The 16671-nt window shown below is 34.6% G+C and overlaps 2 protein-coding genes and 2 non-coding genes across 5 annotated transcripts in view; 3 read left to right on the forward strand and 1 right to left on the reverse strand.

The window, feature by feature from the left end:
* LOC111810787 (EH domain-containing protein 1-like) overlaps nt 1–2688 on the forward strand; it is a 6767-nt gene extending 4079 nt beyond the window's left edge. For both annotated transcript variants that reach the window (XM_023697571.1, XM_023697572.1), the window contains 7 exons: nt 146–195; nt 796–924; nt 1006–1257; nt 1358–1437; nt 1755–1881; nt 2044–2187; nt 2257–2688. In XM_023697571.1, coding sequence (XP_023553339.1) covers nt 146–195; nt 796–924; nt 1006–1257; nt 1358–1437; nt 1755–1881; nt 2044–2187; nt 2257–2442 — 968 coding nt within the window. In that variant the 3' untranslated portion in view covers nt 2443–2688. The remainder of the gene's footprint in view (nt 1–145; nt 196–795; nt 925–1005; nt 1258–1357; nt 1438–1754; nt 1882–2043; nt 2188–2256) is intronic.
* Nucleotides 2689–5385: 2697 nt separating this feature from the next.
* TRNAG-UCC lies at nt 5386–5457 on the reverse strand. The gene has a single exon. It is a non-coding gene; the product is annotated as a tRNA-Gly (tRNA).
* A 1459-nt stretch (nt 5458–6916) lies between these two features.
* LOC111810806 (grpE protein homolog 2, mitochondrial-like) lies at nt 6917–10293 on the forward strand. The gene is made up of 6 exons (XM_023697607.1): nt 6917–7168; nt 7972–8137; nt 8214–8407; nt 8536–8703; nt 8891–9019; nt 9878–10293. Exons 1-6 carry the CDS (start codon nt 7016–7018, stop codon nt 9950–9952), a joined length of 885 nt encoding a protein of 294 aa, XP_023553375.1. The 5' UTR covers nt 6917–7015; the 3' UTR covers nt 9953–10293.
* Nucleotides 10294–10672: 379 nt separating this feature from the next.
* Nucleotides 10673–10746, forward strand: TRNAT-AGU. The gene has a single exon. It is a non-coding gene; the product is annotated as a tRNA-Thr (tRNA).
* Nucleotides 10747–16671: the final 5925 nt, after the last annotated feature.

The raw sequence follows: 16671 nt of genomic DNA on the forward strand, positions 1-16671 counted from the left end.
GGGGGGGGGGGGGGGGGGGGGGGGGGGGGGGGGGGGGGGGGGGGGGGGGGGGGGGGGGGGGGGGGGGGGGAAGAGAGAGAATGTGAGTTTCTTGAACATCTGATATTGATCTAACTTTCTTTCCCATTTTATTCACTTTTAATAGGAGCCCACATTGGACCAGAGCCTACAACTGACAGATTTGTTGTTGTTATGGTAAGTGCTTCTTTTTTTTTAAATTCACTCTCCCCTTGCTGAGGCGGCATGGGTTGACTAATGCTGGAATGATCTTGACTAATGCTGGAATGATCATGGAAACAAAATCTTGTATTTTCATATAATCTGCCAAGCTAGCAATTTTATTCAACTTGACAATCTGTTTTTACAGGTTCCAAATTTCTCACTTTCCATGCAAAGTTGATTATTTCTAGGGAAAAATATAGTTTTGATCCTTGGGGTTTGGGTCCGGTAGCATTTAGGTTCTGAGTTTTCAAACTCAACGATTTAGCCCCTAAGTTTTAGATTTAATTGCATTTCGTCTCTTCATCCAAATTTGCGCTAATTACTCATGAAATGCTGACACTGCATTTGTTTTTTTAGTAAAACATGTTTTTCATTTCAATTATTCTGTTCATTCTTGTTGATTTTGTTAATTTTGTTGTGAGAATTTTGTCTTACATTTCTCTGAAGATTTTCTGGGTATCAAAGATGAATGTCGATTTTGACGTTTTTTTTCTTTTTCAAATTCGTAATTTACATAAGAATAGTGATAGTTTGGTCTTTGGACTTAATTCACTGTTGTTTGCTCCTTTTTAGTCTGGACCTGATGAGAGAAGCATTCCTGGAAATACGGTTGCCGTCCAAGCAGATATGCCATTTAATGGTCTCACAACATTTGGAACTTCTTTTCTATCAAAATTTGAGTGTTCACAAATGCCACATCCTGTAAGAATATATTCTGTTGTTATTATGGATATCGATTTTAATACTCTTTTCATGGCCTCAAAATTGTTCTTTTTTCTGAAGCTGCTAGAACATATTACATTTGTGGATACTCCTGGAGTTTTGTCTGGAGAAAAGCAACGCACACAGCGAGCTTATGAGTTCACATCTGTAACATCATGGTTTGCTGCTAAGTGCGATCTTATTCTACTTCTATTTGATCCCCATAAACTTGATATTAGTGATGAATTCAAGCGGGTTATATCATCATTACGTGGACATGATGACAAGATTCGAGTAGTCTTGAACAAGGCAGACCAAGTTGACACACAACAAGTAACTTATTATTAGCTTTCTATCTTTATTCTGGTTTACTATTTTACGGGATGAAATATATGGTCTTAGTGAATCTAATTAACTCTTTTGGACATTTCAGTTGATGAGGGTTTATGGAGCATTAATGTGGTCGCTTGGGAAGGTTCTGAATACTCCCGAGGTTGTACGTGTGTATATGGGGTGCGGTCCCTTGCTTATAATGATACTAGTGGATTTTTTTTCTTTTTCTTTTTAAAAGTATTCTCAGGTATATCAACAAAAGCGTTGATATGGTTTGGCCTCATTCAATGCAAAATGGTTTCTAAACGAATAGTCGACTATGATGCATCTTGTTAATTCACATATAGTTGATAATTGTTCCAAGATAGTCTAGCTGTAACATTTAATGGTTCATGTTTAATATATTTCCATTTAATGTACATTTCGTTGTCTTGATCATTTCTTCGATACGATTCTTATGTTGACCAATACATAGTCCACATGTTTCCTTGTGACAGATCGTTTAACGACAAACCAGTTAACGTAGCTGCTACAGGTCCACTTGGAAAAGAGCTCTTCGAAAAAGAACAGGAAGATCTTCTTTCTGATTTGAAGGATATACCAAAGAAGGCATGTGATCGAAAAGTGAGTTTTCCAAGTCTTCTATCCATATTTTTCTGATTGAAATGGTATTTATTTGTGTAATACAAAGTTTCATGGAATTGAAAATCTCCTCGAAAATGCCCCTTATGCCCTCTCTCCCCATGGAAAGAAGAAAGTAGTTTCTGATAAGTCGGCTTCTGACAGATTAATGAATTTGTCAAGCGTGCAAGAGCTGCTAAAATTCATGCCTACATCATAAGCCATCTCAGGAAGGAGATGCCTTCCATGATCGGCAAAGCCAAGACCCAACAGCGACTCATCGACAATTTGGACGAGGAATTCGGAAAGGTATTTCGTTTTAATTATTGTTGGAGGTTTTAACTCCCAGTGAATGGTATACTTAAAACCACATGACAGGTACAAAGGGAACATCACTTACCCGCCGGAGATTTTCCAAACGTAGAACAATTCCGTGAGACATTAAGTGGTTACTCCTTCGACAAATTCGAGAGGTTGAAACCAAAAATGATTCAGTCTATCGACGACATGTTGGGATATGACGTCCCAGATCTTTTGAAGAACTTCAGAAATCCCTATGACTGAATGAGCCACTAAATTCGAGCTTGAACATTCAGGTATACACAGCTCTGCTTTTAACATTATTATTAATTCAAGGTCTTCTTGAACTTGAAATGTCTTAACACTAATATGAAGTTTTGATGTAATGTATAATTATTACTGTAGGCTACTGAGAAAGCATTGTTAGCTTTATATCATTTTCCATCAGCATTCATTCTTTAAATCATTTTCTATTTAATAAAGCAGTTGGTATGCGTTATTTTCTGTTTATTCAAGCTTGAGTTTCAGGTATACATGCTGCTGCTTTAACATTCGGTTTATATATGTATGGCATAGAATTTTGTTTCATTGGGAAATACTTTCAGTATTCTTGTAATGATATCGTGTATAGGATATTGTATTAAATAGTTTGTTCCATGTGTTCGTCTTTATTTCGTGAGGAAAATTCATATTTTACCTTTTTTATTTCTGCTAGTTGGGTTGTTATTGGCTTTAGGAAACTTATTGGTTTAAGTTTATACACCATTTTTTTTAGATTGATTTTGGGAAGGGGATTGATTTCATTACTTTAATTTCAATGAAATTTTGTTCTTTATTTCTTTGTGATGAGTTAAAGAATGTTGGCCTAGCCTAGCCCCTTAATATGCAAAGACTTTAAAGTGGTGCTTAGAGGAAGGGGGGAGCTTAATTATTTTGAACTCGAGTTTCTCGAGTTTAATTAGCGTAAGTTCATGTAGCTCGCTCAGAAGAAGCTTTCAAGGGAATATTAGAAGTATAGCAATGATGCATGTAGATTTGTTTTATTAAAATAGGATAAGTTAGAAATGTTCATCTACATTTTAGACTAAATTATATTATAATTTTTACTTTGAAGTGTGTATGAAGATTAACCATGTATATGTATATTTAATTTAAAAATAAAAAGATATGAGTAGAATAAGGGATCCATTACAAAGAGTAAGAGTAGAGGTAAAGCAAATCTTTCCCTTTTGGTGCAGAGTTGTGTGTGGTGTACTACAAAACTCACCGTCCATAAAGCCCACACCATTTTATTAAAATAAAAATTAATAATATTAAAACAAAGAAGGATTGCAGGCCCAAGGCGTACGGCACCCCTCCTCCTAATAATGTTGTCCCTTCTTAGTCTTCACGATTTAAAATTTCGATAATAAATGATACTTTTTTATGGGTGAAGTTGTACAACTTAATAACTTTTGAGATTCGTAATTATATATAAAAAAAAAATACTTTTTTTTCTAGAAAACATACAAATGACTTCAAATTATTAAATTAAAAAACTTTTCTAAAATATAATTTCTCCCAAATTAACAAACTCATTTTTTCTAATAATATACACTCGTCTAGTCTATATGAATGATTCGAGACAATATACAAAGGAGAGGAATGAGATTGATCCTGGCGATATGAAATTATGTGTTAGGGTCTATTTGGTACATATAATTCAATTGCCATCCTTACTGAGTTACAGGAGTCATAGTGGGTACATCATTGACGTAGTTTCGGTTATGCCTAATGGGGGAGTCCGATTAGTTACTATCTCCACTTGGAAGAGCGACACGACAAGTAGTATAGTAGTTTACTGTTCTAACCCAAGAGGAGGCGTGGGGTGATGTGATAAGTCAGTTATTGTTTCTTCCTGAAAAGGCGAAAAGGCAATGTAACATGTAGTTATAACCGGGCACCACTGGGAAGAATCCTCCGTAAATAGCTAGTTACATATATTATGATAAAGTAAAAAGACTCCTCCATACTTACTAGACTTACCCCAGGCTCGATCTTGTGAGTGTGAAGGTTGAAGGGCAAATTGACTTGAGGTGCACGGCTCCTCCATACTTACTTGACTTACCGAGGCCCGATCTTGTGAGTGTGAAGGTTGAGGGGCATATTGACTTGAGATGCACTTCACACAGGTTGAGGGGCATATTTACATTTACATTTTTTTTTCTTTTTTTTTTCTTTCATTTTTAAACCTAAAGATTTTATCGTCTTGTTTATAATTCAATCATTGTGATGGGCTGTGTTTCGGTACGTCGGAAATTGAGTCGTGATAAAAGTGTATTACCTAGTAGTAGTAGTCTAAGTGACATGGAAAATTTAGGACTTGGGTTATGCATTTGTGAGAACCAGCCTGACTTGACAACACCTTGTGTTCATAAATTCATGGATTAGATTCTCTAAGGCACAACATAAATGGTATCATAAAGTTGATATGTTACATTATCATAAACATTTCAATATATCATAATCCGATGCATAGGAACATACAAATTTCAAACAAGTTGAAATTCATTAAGGTCATGAATTTTCATAAAATAGCCATTATGGCATTTTCGGTTAGGAATGGTGGGAGAAATCTCTAATTCTATTAAAGAATGAAATTGGCTATTATATAGCGTTACAGAATCAAATCCAATAGGACTAAATGGGTAGGAATAAATCAAATCTAATTCAAATAACTAAATCAAATCAAATCCAAACATTTTCATCATTTTCTACCCTAATAGTAATTTAGGCCTTAAACATCCTCCAATTCCTTGGAATCCATGCATAGTCATTCATATCCTTAAAAGTAGGCAATAATTTTGAAGTCACTCCAATTTCATTTTAGCCATGAAACAACATAAGTCTTATTTTGCACCAAAATACCATGCATCCCACTTATTTAGGGTTCTAGCTCTTCAACCTTATACTTTCTCATAATCCAATCCAATTCATCTCGTAAAGTTTAATGAAATATTTGAATAGCTAATATTTTTATGTGTGATAAATTAGGGATTTTCTTGTCTTTCTTACCAGCAGCTTCTGGGCTGGGCCGCAACATGATAAAAGTATGTCTACTTGTAAGCTATAAGCTGGCCCATTAAGAAAGGCCCACAACCAAACCTTCCACATATTTTTTGGGAAACAAAAACAAAATATGAAATTTATGAAAACAGATTTTTAATTTGCGTTTGCCGGGAGTCGAACCCGGGTCTATTGCTTGGAAGGCAATTATCCTAACCGTTGGACTACAAACGCTAGATGTTTGAAACTTCACAAATTAAAATACATCTATAATACATATTTTCATTCTGAGTTCTTCTTAACCTTAAATTCTATGTTTTTCCCCTATCTCATTATTATAACTCATAATTTCTTTTTACATAAATATTTTTTAAGCCTCTACGTCTATGAGCTAACGAACTAAGGACCGCAATTTTTTCTATTGCGGTGAGTTTTGTTCGATTATTTTATAATGATCTCTAAATGACAAAATCAAATACGAGAAAGAGAAAAAAAAAGTCAACATGGTATTTTTTGTCACGAACCAATTTTTAAGCTTATTCGAAGTATGGATCATGATTGGGGTTGACTCGATATTATAAAAAAATCTGTACAATTTCTCGCAAATAAAGACAAAAAGAATTTAAGACATAATACATATATAAATATTTACATTATATCAAAATAGAGTTTATAGATCTATCGTTTTTAAACACAAAAACTATTAATACAAAAAGAGGTTGTAGACTAGGGTATAGCTTGTCTATGGTGCCTGCTCCATAGTCCACTCTCATCTCGACCTAACTCTTTAGTTACCTAAAAAAATATATAAAACAAAGAGTGAGTACAAAGACTCGATAAGTAGCGGCTCTTAATTGTGTTCTTAGTGGATACTAGGATACCTTGTCTTGTTTTTGTCCTTGTCCTTAGTTATTGTTTCTTGAGTGGTACCTAGCAATCTTCCTCTGTTAGAGTATTTACGGCTTGTTTAGAGCTACTTTAGAGCATGGGTATGTGATATACTTGACTTGATCTATGACCTTAAAGGTAGTCTCCTGATTACTTAACAATCAAAAACTAACCATAAAGCTTATTTCTTTATCTTGAAAATCAAGAGCTAGCCTTGAGCTGATCTTAAGTTAGGGCAACCTCCTAATTACGAGAAAATCAAGAGTTATCCTAAAGTTCATCTTGAGGTAACATACTGATTACTTGAAAAGTAAAAGCTATTTTTGAGCTCATCTTGAGTTCGATAACTTTCTAGTTACTTGAAAATTAAGGGTTATCTTAAGGTAGGATCCTGATTACTTGAAAATCAAAAGCTAACTTTGAGCCCATCTTGAGTTAGGATAGCCACCTGATTGCTTAAAAATCAAGAGCTAACATTGAACTCATTTTGAGTTAGGGTAACCTCCCGATTGCTTGAGACTCAAGGGTTATCCTAAAACTTATCTTGAAAAATAACTTTGTTTTTTTTTTTTTTTTTTTATTTAGAAGAATAATTACTTTTTTTTTTTTACTTAGGGTAACTTCCCGATTATGTTAAAAACATAAAGGTAACATAAAACTTATAACACAGGATTGATAACATTCCAGGCCTTAAAGTTTAGGGGCATTTTAGTCATTTACTAATATCTAAAATGAATGACGTGTTCCGCAAGCCATATACAACGACGTCGTTTAACATCCCTCTAACCCTCCGCAAAACCCTTTCTCCAAATTCTCTCTCCAATGCTTCTCTTCATCCTTCCTCGTTTCATAGCTTTCAATCTGTTCTTCCTTTTTCCAGTTTTCTTCACCTTCATTGTTAGCTATGTTCGTCTCCAAGCTTTTCTCTCGCGCCGCCTCCCGTACCATTTTCCAGGGCTCGCTGCTCTCGTCGGCCTCGCAATCCCGTCAAACCATACGCTTTCCACTTCTCCTCACGAATCGCTTACACTATCTTGCAAACGAATCATCCAACAAGGTCCGATTTCAATGCCTGTCTGTTACTTGCTTTTTCTTTCTGCTTTCTGCTACAGGGGTTTAGCTACGGGTTTCGGTTTTTCTCAAATTTCCTACCTAACTGGAACGTAGTAATCCGATTGTCTTCCCTTTTTATATGAGTTTAGAATGATTTTGGTAGCATTTTTATTATATGCACTTGGTAATCCGATTATCTTCCCTTTTTTATGAGTTTTAGAATGATTTTCGTAGCATTTTTGTTATATCCATTTGGTAATCCGATTGTCTTCCCTTTTTTTATGAGTTTTAGAATGATTTTGGTAGCATTTTTACGATATGCATTTGGTTGTCCGATTGTCTTCCCTTTTTTATGAGTTTTTGAATGATTTTGGTAGCATTTTTATGATATGCATTTGGTAGTCCGATTGTCTTCCATTTTTTTTATGAGTTTTAGGATGATTTTGGTAGCATTTTTATTATATGCACTTGGTAATCCGATTATCTTCCCTAATTATGAGTTTTAGAATGATTTTGGTAGCATTTTTATCAAATTATTTTATTATATGCATTTGGACCTCCCCTCCATCTTAGTTCAGTTGCTGGGTTTCTTGGATTTGTTACTATTTATTATTTCTGGTGTATTTTTTAGTATATGTTCTTTACTTGGAGAGTGTTTAAATGTAGTGCAGTTTGGAACTAGTTTACCTTTGTCGTTATTTCGAGATCATTGGAATTTATTGCTTAGTTTTTTGGTTATTTGTTGGGTCTTCGTATATTACTCAAATTAGAGGACGTTCAGTTGCAGTTTTATTCTTTTCCGTGCAGGAATCAGCATTACATCATTCATTTTTCCTTAAAAAATTTGGATTATCAACATCTGCATCCCATGAGACTTCTAGTAAGGAAAATGGCAATACGGTACCAAGTAGTGGCGGCTCTGCAACTGCTGCAGAGCCGACGGCTGAAACTAATGGTCAAACCAGAGAATCAGGTTTAATATCCGGATGTTGGTTTTCAATGCCTGCCTTTAATGGAGAAGTAGTAACAAACTCTGTTTTCTGATTCAGATTCCGAGAGCGATGACGATCTTTCCATGGGTGATCTGGTGAAAGTTGTAGCTGAGAAGGAAGAGCTTTTGAAGTTAAAGCACAAAGAGATTGAAGAAATGCAAGATAAAGTTATTCGCACTTATGCCGAGATGGAGAATGTAATGGCCAGGACGAGGCGTGAAGCTGAGAATTCAAAGAAGTTTGCTATACAGGTCTTAATTTCTATTTGGCATGTTTCTTGTCTTTGATATTTGTTATTGTGTTGCAATTACATGGGCCAATACATTAATATTCACTTGAAAAACTCTCTCCTAACATCTTTTATTTATATGTATTGTAGAATTTTGCGAAGAGTTTACTGGACGTTGCAGACAATCTAGGACGAGCTTCATCTGTAGTTAAGGAAAGTTTTTCAAAGATTGATTCAAGTAATGGCTCTTCTGAGGCAGTACGCTTATTGAAAACCCTTCTTGAAGGCGTTGAAATGACTGAGAAACAGCTGTCTGAGGTAACGTATCTCGTGTATAAAATGTTCCTGAGGTTTGCAGTTCATTTGAATCTATTTCATCATAAAAATAATTGGTTGATTTTAGTGGTCAAGTTCCTTGAATTTAACAAAGGAAGAACTCATGTCACTTTGATCTCTTCATGGCATTCGTGGGCAATAAACTTGAACTAAATTATGTTGTTTGCAGGCGTTAAAAAAGTTTGGAGTTGAAATTTTTGATCCTACAAATGAGCCATTTGATCCACATAAGCACAACGCAGTTTTTCAAGTTCCAGATAGCTCTAAGCCTCCTGGTACCGTTGCAGCTGTATTGAAGGTATGTCTCATGGTCATGATTATTGTTTTCTGTGTGCTTTTTACTTTTTGCTATCATTATATTTCAAATTCTTCATATGCATTTAAGTTGCCTATGAATATTATACGATGATGAATTGTAGGCAAGATAATCTTTTTATTCACAAAGGAAATTGATAACATGGGAACTCTGAACATTTTCTTTGACCAATTACTTCACTAACAAGAGCCATTTGCTTCAAGAATTTTTTTGTAGCACTAGTACAAGAGAATTGGTTGTAGGTTGTCTTAAGATTTTTGTTTCCTATACATTTAAATGTGGATGAAAAATCTTCTGAGATACGCATGGTAGATATGGAAGTCTTTATTTGTTTCTAGAATTTTGAGAATCTGGTGTAATCATTAAGGGCAGACTTTGAGTAAAAAGAAAAGGCTATGAACTCAAATGTTTTAAGGGATATTTAGCTCACAATTATATAAGCATGGATTTGTATAGCATAATTTTGGGGAGTCTAAGCTTGTGTCTTCATAGTTTTGGTTGTTAGAAGAACGGATCACGTAACCACGAGTACATGCAGCTTCTATTTGGTTTATGAGTTTATGATGTGTGAAAATAATTGGGTAGCCTGAGAATACTGTTTTATTAAAAGTTTAGATTTCAATAGCTTGCGGGGTTAGCAAAGTATTTTTTAAAGTGGAAAGTGCAGAAAAAGGGTGAGGTTACTTTAGTGAACGACTGAAAATGTATAAAAAAAATTTATATAAGAGAATATGTATTATGTACAATATGATAATGGAGTATTTAAGAAATTAATGTTTTTAGGAGATTGTTCAGAGAAATGAAGGTGTTAACTGTTAATTGTGTTGTTTATGTCAATAGAAAGGATACATGCTTTACGACCGAGTACTTCGACCCGCCGAAGTTGGTGTTACTAAAGCCATGGATAATGAATGAGGACGGTGCAGCCGATAACGCAACCGAGAAGGTAACTCGAGGAGGTTGAATGAAGGGGTGGAAAGAATGGATAGTTTCCTCTGAAAAAAAGTGATGCTATACGGAGTGTTGTTTGGTAGAGAAGATATATCTAATCTGTAGATGCACAGGGAAAGAAAAACAATTCATTGCTTTTGGATAAACATTTGATTTTGTTATGTATTTAGAGGGATTTTCATGTGTTGTAAAACATTTTGGTGAGGCATTTTTTTGTTGTTGAAAGGAGGAACCAGAAATAGAATGATGCTATATTTTAACAGCCGGGGCAATGAATATAAAGATAAGGCATGCTTTCAAATTAACCTTTGTATCTCTATTATAGCGATGACGAGTTCTCGATGTTTCTATTCCGGTCGGAGTATCCATGTTCGTAGGTGGTTATACTTGTGGGTCTTTGTGTTCAGGTGGTCGTCCTCTATCATGCACTTTTGAGTTCGAGATGGAGTTTGGAGCTTCTACTAGAGTGGCTCGTTGCCTTTGATATCCAAGTTTTGCAACGATATTGAAATGACAAGTGGTCATAGGTTGAAAATTTAGTGGGAAGATTTATAGTCGATGGAGTGTTTAAATGAAAGTGTTATCTCTTTAGGGAAAATTGATGTTAGGAGGTTTAAGCCACTTTATGCATAGAAGTCAATTAATAACGTTTTTATTAAGTAAATTTACGTAGTTCAAAACAAAGCTTTCATAGCTCAGTTGGTTAGAGCACCCGTTTAGTAAGCGGGAGGTCTTGAGTTCGACTCTCAATGAAAGCAATATTTCTTTGTTTTTTGAAGTTTTAATATTTTATCTTTGATCTAACTTTTAAAGTATTTGTGGATGATAAAAATGCACTAAAAATGGTAGTTTTTTTTCTTAAAACTTTGGAGAGTGAAATTATTAATTAAATAGCGTTTTTTTTATTTAAAAAAAAAACTTTTACAACAAAAGTGGCTTGAAATATTCTAAAAATGAAAGCATTTATCCATCAACATAATTCCAAAAATAATTTTAAATATTGCAATTTTTTTTTAAAAAAGAAGAGTGATTTAAAAAATTCCAAAGTTGGGTTAAATAAATAAAAATATATGGGCTAATTCTAATTTATCGTTAATTTTTAATTTTCTTTTTGTTTATGGTAATATATACTTATATTTCTTATAGTTTTATTTAGTTAGTAATTGTTTATTTATTATTTATTCTCCAATTTTTTTTTAAAATAAAATATTGAGTTCCAATGTTCATGTAATGTCTGAAAGGATAACATTTAACTTTTATTAAAAATAAAAATTTGAATAATTGACTAATACAAATGATTGATTTTGATTGAGTTTATTATTTAACCTTAGATAAAAAAGTTTACCACTCTAATAATTAAGTTAGGTTTAAAAATTATCTCGATCCAATTCGATTCATGAGCATGCACCCCTAACGTATAAAAAATGCATCATAAACCTTGTCTTTGTCAGAACATATAATGACCAATAAGACCGTTGTTAAGGCGGCAAGTAAAATTGACAAGCAATGAACAAACAGCCTTGAGATCCATGTTCTGATTTACATATCAAAAGTGTTGATAGCTCGTACAAAGAATTTGATTTTATTGGGATAAAAATGTGTCCATATCCGTTTATGAAGGAGATAGGAGTAGCTGGTGTTGCTATATATGAGGTTATAAGTGAGGAATACATCTCGATTGGTATGAGGTTTTTTGAGGAAATCCAAAGCAAAACCATGAAAACTTGTGCTTAAATTGGACAATATCATACCATTATGGAGAGTCGTGATTCGTAACACTTGGATGACCACAAATTAGTGAAGGGATATCCATATTCTCTTCGTGATTTCTCATATCCACTTTGCTAATAAACCATCATTTTTTTCAATCAAAGCGTGTGATCTTCTTTGAATTCAGTGTTGGACGTATGATTCTGATTATATCATGATGGATTCAATCTACTTGGCTCGTTATACTATTAGAACTAAAGCATAGGTCTTGAGTTTATGGTTGAGACTCTAAAGTGTTCGAACATAAAAGTTTAGTGCACAATCTAGACGTACAATGTTTTACTTACTCATAATTGCCCCATTTCAAAGCATGCATATCGATTTCATGCTTAAACGTGACAAACTCATGATTAATTCATTCAAACCATCCTGAATAGGTAAGTCCTATTAGGTCTTACGGAGTAAAGTGTTCATTTTAGGTTATTTCTTGGTGGTTGAACCACCAAATCCTCATATTTACTTAGTATTAAATAAAAGTTAACTTTAGAGTGATTAACCAAACGATCCCTATAAGTATAGCGTGAACAAAGCGTGAAGTAGCTTCTTACTAATTTTAAACATGGTTGGGAGCTCAGTTTGTGTCCTTTTGAAACTCAAAATCCCTCAAATTTCTTTACGAAGGTTCCTAGCTATTGAGTTAGGTTTTTTGGAACCGTGGTTATCGAGTTACGAAGATATCACTCGGGGAAGAAGGGATACTCACCAACTTGGAATTCCCAAACATTCGATCTTCCCCCTTATCCATTTAGAGTGTTCAAGAGATTTTCACCCCTTCATCAACTATATTCCATTTCACCACAAAACTTAACAAATTTGATTTCATCTAAAGAGATAAGTGTGGAGGGAGAATTTTCTATCTCACATAAACGTACCAAATTCTTACTCATTTTCGTATTTTTTAAAATTTGTTAAGAATGAGAAATAGAAATAGAAATAGAATTGGGAAGGTGTGTATTCTCGTTGATATTCTTTAAATAGGATACAAGCTAGCAACTAATATGTACAAATGAGGAAAATATAAAATAATTAAATATTGAGAATAAAATAAAATATACTGTAAATCAAATCATAAATAAAGAATATTAAGATATATTCTATAAATAATATATACTCTAAATATTATATCTCAATACTTCCCCTCAAGTTGGAGAGTGTATGTCAAACACACCCAACTTGTCTTTCAAAAAATCAAATTGATGTCTTCCCAAAGCTTTAGTAAAAATATCTGACAATTGCATTTTAGTCGAAACATAACATGGTTTGATGATTCCAGCTTGTAATTTTTCTCGAACTATATGACAATCTATTTCAATGTGTTTCGTACGTTCGTGAAAAACTGGATTGGCTGCTATGTGTAATGCTGCTTGATTATCACAGTACAATAATGCTGGTTCGGACAGTGGAACTTTCAAGTCTTGGAGAATGTATCTTAACCAAGTTAACTCTAAACAAGTATTTTTCATAGCTCGATACTCGGCTTCTACTGATGATCTGGACACATTGGTTTGTTTTTTAGACTTTCAAGAAATAACTGAATTTTCAAGGAAAATGCAGAACCCAGAAATAAACCGTCTGGAAGTTCGACAACCACCCCAGTCTGAATCGCAATATGCTTGTAATCTCAAGTTATTTTCAGATGGTAGTAGAAGTCCTTGACTAGGAGTACCTTGGATGTATCTCAGAACTCGAAGAGCTGCCTCCCAATGTGGTTTTCTTGGTTCATGCATAAATTGACTAAGCATACGAACTGAATACATTATGTCAGGCCTAGTAACGGTTAAATATATTAATCTACCAACCAACCGTCTGTATTTACTTCGATCATTCAACTTTTCTCTTTCTGTTGAAGAAAGTTTCAGATTTTGCTCCATAGGAAATTTTTCTGGACGTGCTCCTATAAGACTTGTGTGTTGAAAAATGTCTAGAGCATACTTCCTTTGAGACATAAAGATTTCTTTTCTAGACCTAGAAAATTCAATACCTAGGAAATATTTCAAATTCCCTAAATCTTTGATAAGGAATTTCTCGAGTAAACTAGTCTTGAGATGTTGAATTTCTTTGAGATCATTGTCTGTCAACAGAATATCATCAACATAGATAAGAGCTGCGGTGAAAGAAGTACCTTTACTCTTGGTAAATAAAGAGTAATCTGCTTTGGACTGAGTGTAGCCTGCATTTTGTACAGTGGTAGAGAATATGGAGAACCAATTGCGAGAAACCTGTTTTAAACCATAAAGCGATTTATGGAGTCGACATACTGCATTTTCCCCCTGTCGGCGAATACCTGGTGGTAAAGACATATAGACTTCCTCGTCTAGATTACCATGGAGAAAGACATTTTGAACATCCAACTGATGAGTGAACCATTTTCGAGCAGCGGCAATAGTGAGTAAGCAATGAAGAGTAGTAAGTTTCGCTGTAGGAGAAATATGTCTCTTTGTAATCAACACCTTCAACTTGAGTGTATCCCTTTGCTACCAATCGAGCTTTATAATGTTCAACAGAACCATCAGAGTTGTGGTTAATCTTGTACACCCAACGACAACCAATAGGTTTATGGCTAGGTGGTAGAGGAACGAGAGACCAAGTATGATTACGTTCCAAAGCTGCAATTTCATCATTCATAGCCTGCTGCCATAATGGGTTGCCAACTGCCTCATCATAGGTTTTAGGTTTTGTCTGGGCTGTAATAAGAGCTAGAAAAGCGCGTTGAGTAGGAGAAAAACGAGAGAATGAAAGGTAATGATGAAGGGGATACCTGGTGCTAGTGTTGTGACTTGAGCTAGAGGTTAAATGATTGGCTCCAGAAGACATATCATAATCATTATAATAAGGTGGAGGTTGTTTGGTAGGAGTAGAACGTCGGAGTGGAACTCATGTATCAGGTGGGATAAGATTAGATTTAGTGGGTGAATCTGGTGAATCTCGAACTGATGAATTTGGAGAAGGAATAGGAGGCGGAGGAGACGACGAAGGAATAGAAGGATCAGAATGGATGTTTAAGTAGGATGGATCATGAAATGGTAAAATGGGAGTTGAAGGAGCTAATGCCAAAGGTTGTGAAGCTGATGAAAAAGGAAAATCATCTTCACGAAATTTTACATCACGACTGATAAAGAATTTTTTAGGTTGCATATCATACAACTTGTAACCTTTTTTTACCACAAGGATATCCTATGAAAACACAAGGAATTGCCCGAGGTTCAAATTTTTACTTAGGATGTACTATAGTTGTATAACACTTACAACAAAAAAATTTAAGATGGTGAAATGTCGGTGGTCGTTTGTAGAGTGCTTCAAAGGGTGTCTTGTTAGATAACAATGGTGATGGTGTTCTATTTATATGATAAACAACAGTTAAAATGCATTCTCCCCAAAAATTAAGTGGAACCAAAAAGAAGAGACCTAGCTACATTTAGGATATGACGATGCTTACGTTCTATGACTCCATTTTGTTGTGGAGTATAGACACAAGTGCACTGAAATTCAATGCCGCAAGAAGTAAAAAATGGTTGCAAAGATAGGAACTCAGACTAAGTCAATTTTTACATAACAACTTGTGGGTATTTATAATCTCCCGACACGTTTGTGGCCGGGATTTAATCCCGATCTTCTCTAATCTCCAGACTAAGTCAATCTGACCATTTGACCGTTACAAAAATGAAAAAGAAAAAAATAATGTTTTGATCAAATCTGCCTTACTTGTGGCGGCTTCCCTCACAAAAATATTCCCGGCATCCCTCACAAAAATATTAGAAGGAATAGAAAGCAAATGAAGAGGCTCATCCTTCCCATTCTATATGCATTTCAAATGGTCTTTTGAGTAAAAATTCTTTAGGCATCGACTTTGATATGAAATTTTAAAGGCTTGGTTGCAAAATAATGAGTTTTGTATTCACATTTTTTGGATGAATGATAATATAGAACTACTTGAAAAGGTGAGTATTTGAAAATGTTTTAGGCAATCCAACATTTGAAATTTCAAAAATAAACTTAAAAAGGGTTTTTTTTAAGGGTGAGAGCTTTCTTTCCATATGCTTGAGATGTGCATCAATTTCATGCACGTATTTCTATATGCACCATTTTATACACACAAGTTATCAAGTATGTATCATTTCGGTAATCCTTGGAACTTATTGGGTATTCAACACTTTCAAACAAAAATAGAATCAGTTTTATTGCAATTATATGCTCAATGAGGAAAGCGCTTGAATAGATATAAAGGCTACGATCTCTTAGAGCTATTTTGTTCTTACTACATCATAGAAAAAGCGGCGAAAAAGTAAAAAGATTTGGAAAGCCAAGAGACTTTAGAGGCCTCTCTTCCCATATATCTTACTAACAAAGGGTTGTGCCGTAAACAATCCAACATTGTTTTAAACTCTGTGGTGAAAGGATTGCGCACGGAATCCATTCCATTGGCCCTCTTAAACCTTTTAATAGCCACTTCTCTACCAGATGGAAGAAACCTCTTCTGGTCGTTGATGCTTCAGAACCAACAATTCTGTTTCGATCGAATTATAGTCTCGCATATTCAATCCTCTTGTCCTGTAAAGTGGAGGAGCGAAACCGAGTTTCTGGTGTTTGAAGGGAGAGGTTCAGGATCGAATCATTTTTCCCTTTCTTGACTGAAACATGACTTAAAGAACGGAACACTGTTTAGTGTATATATATGTAGTCTCAAGAAAAGAGATAGTTCAACCCGAGTTCAAAAATAAAAGAGAAATGAAAGCGAAAACTCACTCGTGTTCAATTACCTAACAAAATGATGATAATTCCTCTCCTTTACAGTCGGGTTGCTTTGCACCTTTCCCTCTTCTTGTAGCCCTTAGAAGTAAGAGAAGGAGTTTATAGTGTTCGAAGATTCTTATTCTTTTGTTTTCTCTCAAAGTTTTTTTTTTTTTTTTAATAAT

Source organism: Cucurbita pepo, chromosome LG14 (genome assembly GCF_002806865.2).
Source record: "Cucurbita pepo subsp. pepo cultivar mu-cu-16 chromosome LG14, ASM280686v2, whole genome shotgun sequence".
NCBI classification, from domain to species: Eukaryota; Viridiplantae; Streptophyta; class Magnoliopsida; order Cucurbitales; family Cucurbitaceae; genus Cucurbita; species Cucurbita pepo.

Bases quoted from the DNA above. Each gene is read 5' to 3' on its own strand.
- LOC111810806 (XM_023697607.1), top strand. From the start codon at position 7,016: ATGTTCGTCTCCAAGCTTTTCTCTCGCGCCGCCTCCCGTACCATTTTC. The intron at 8,408-8,535 runs GTCTTAATTTCT...TATGTATTGTAG, and splicing joins CAAAGAAGTTTGCTATACAG to AATTTTGCGAAGAGTTTACT. The intron at 9,020-9,877 runs GTATGTCTCATG...TTATGTCAATAG, and splicing joins CCGTTGCAGCTGTATTGAAG to AAAGGATACATGCTTTACGA.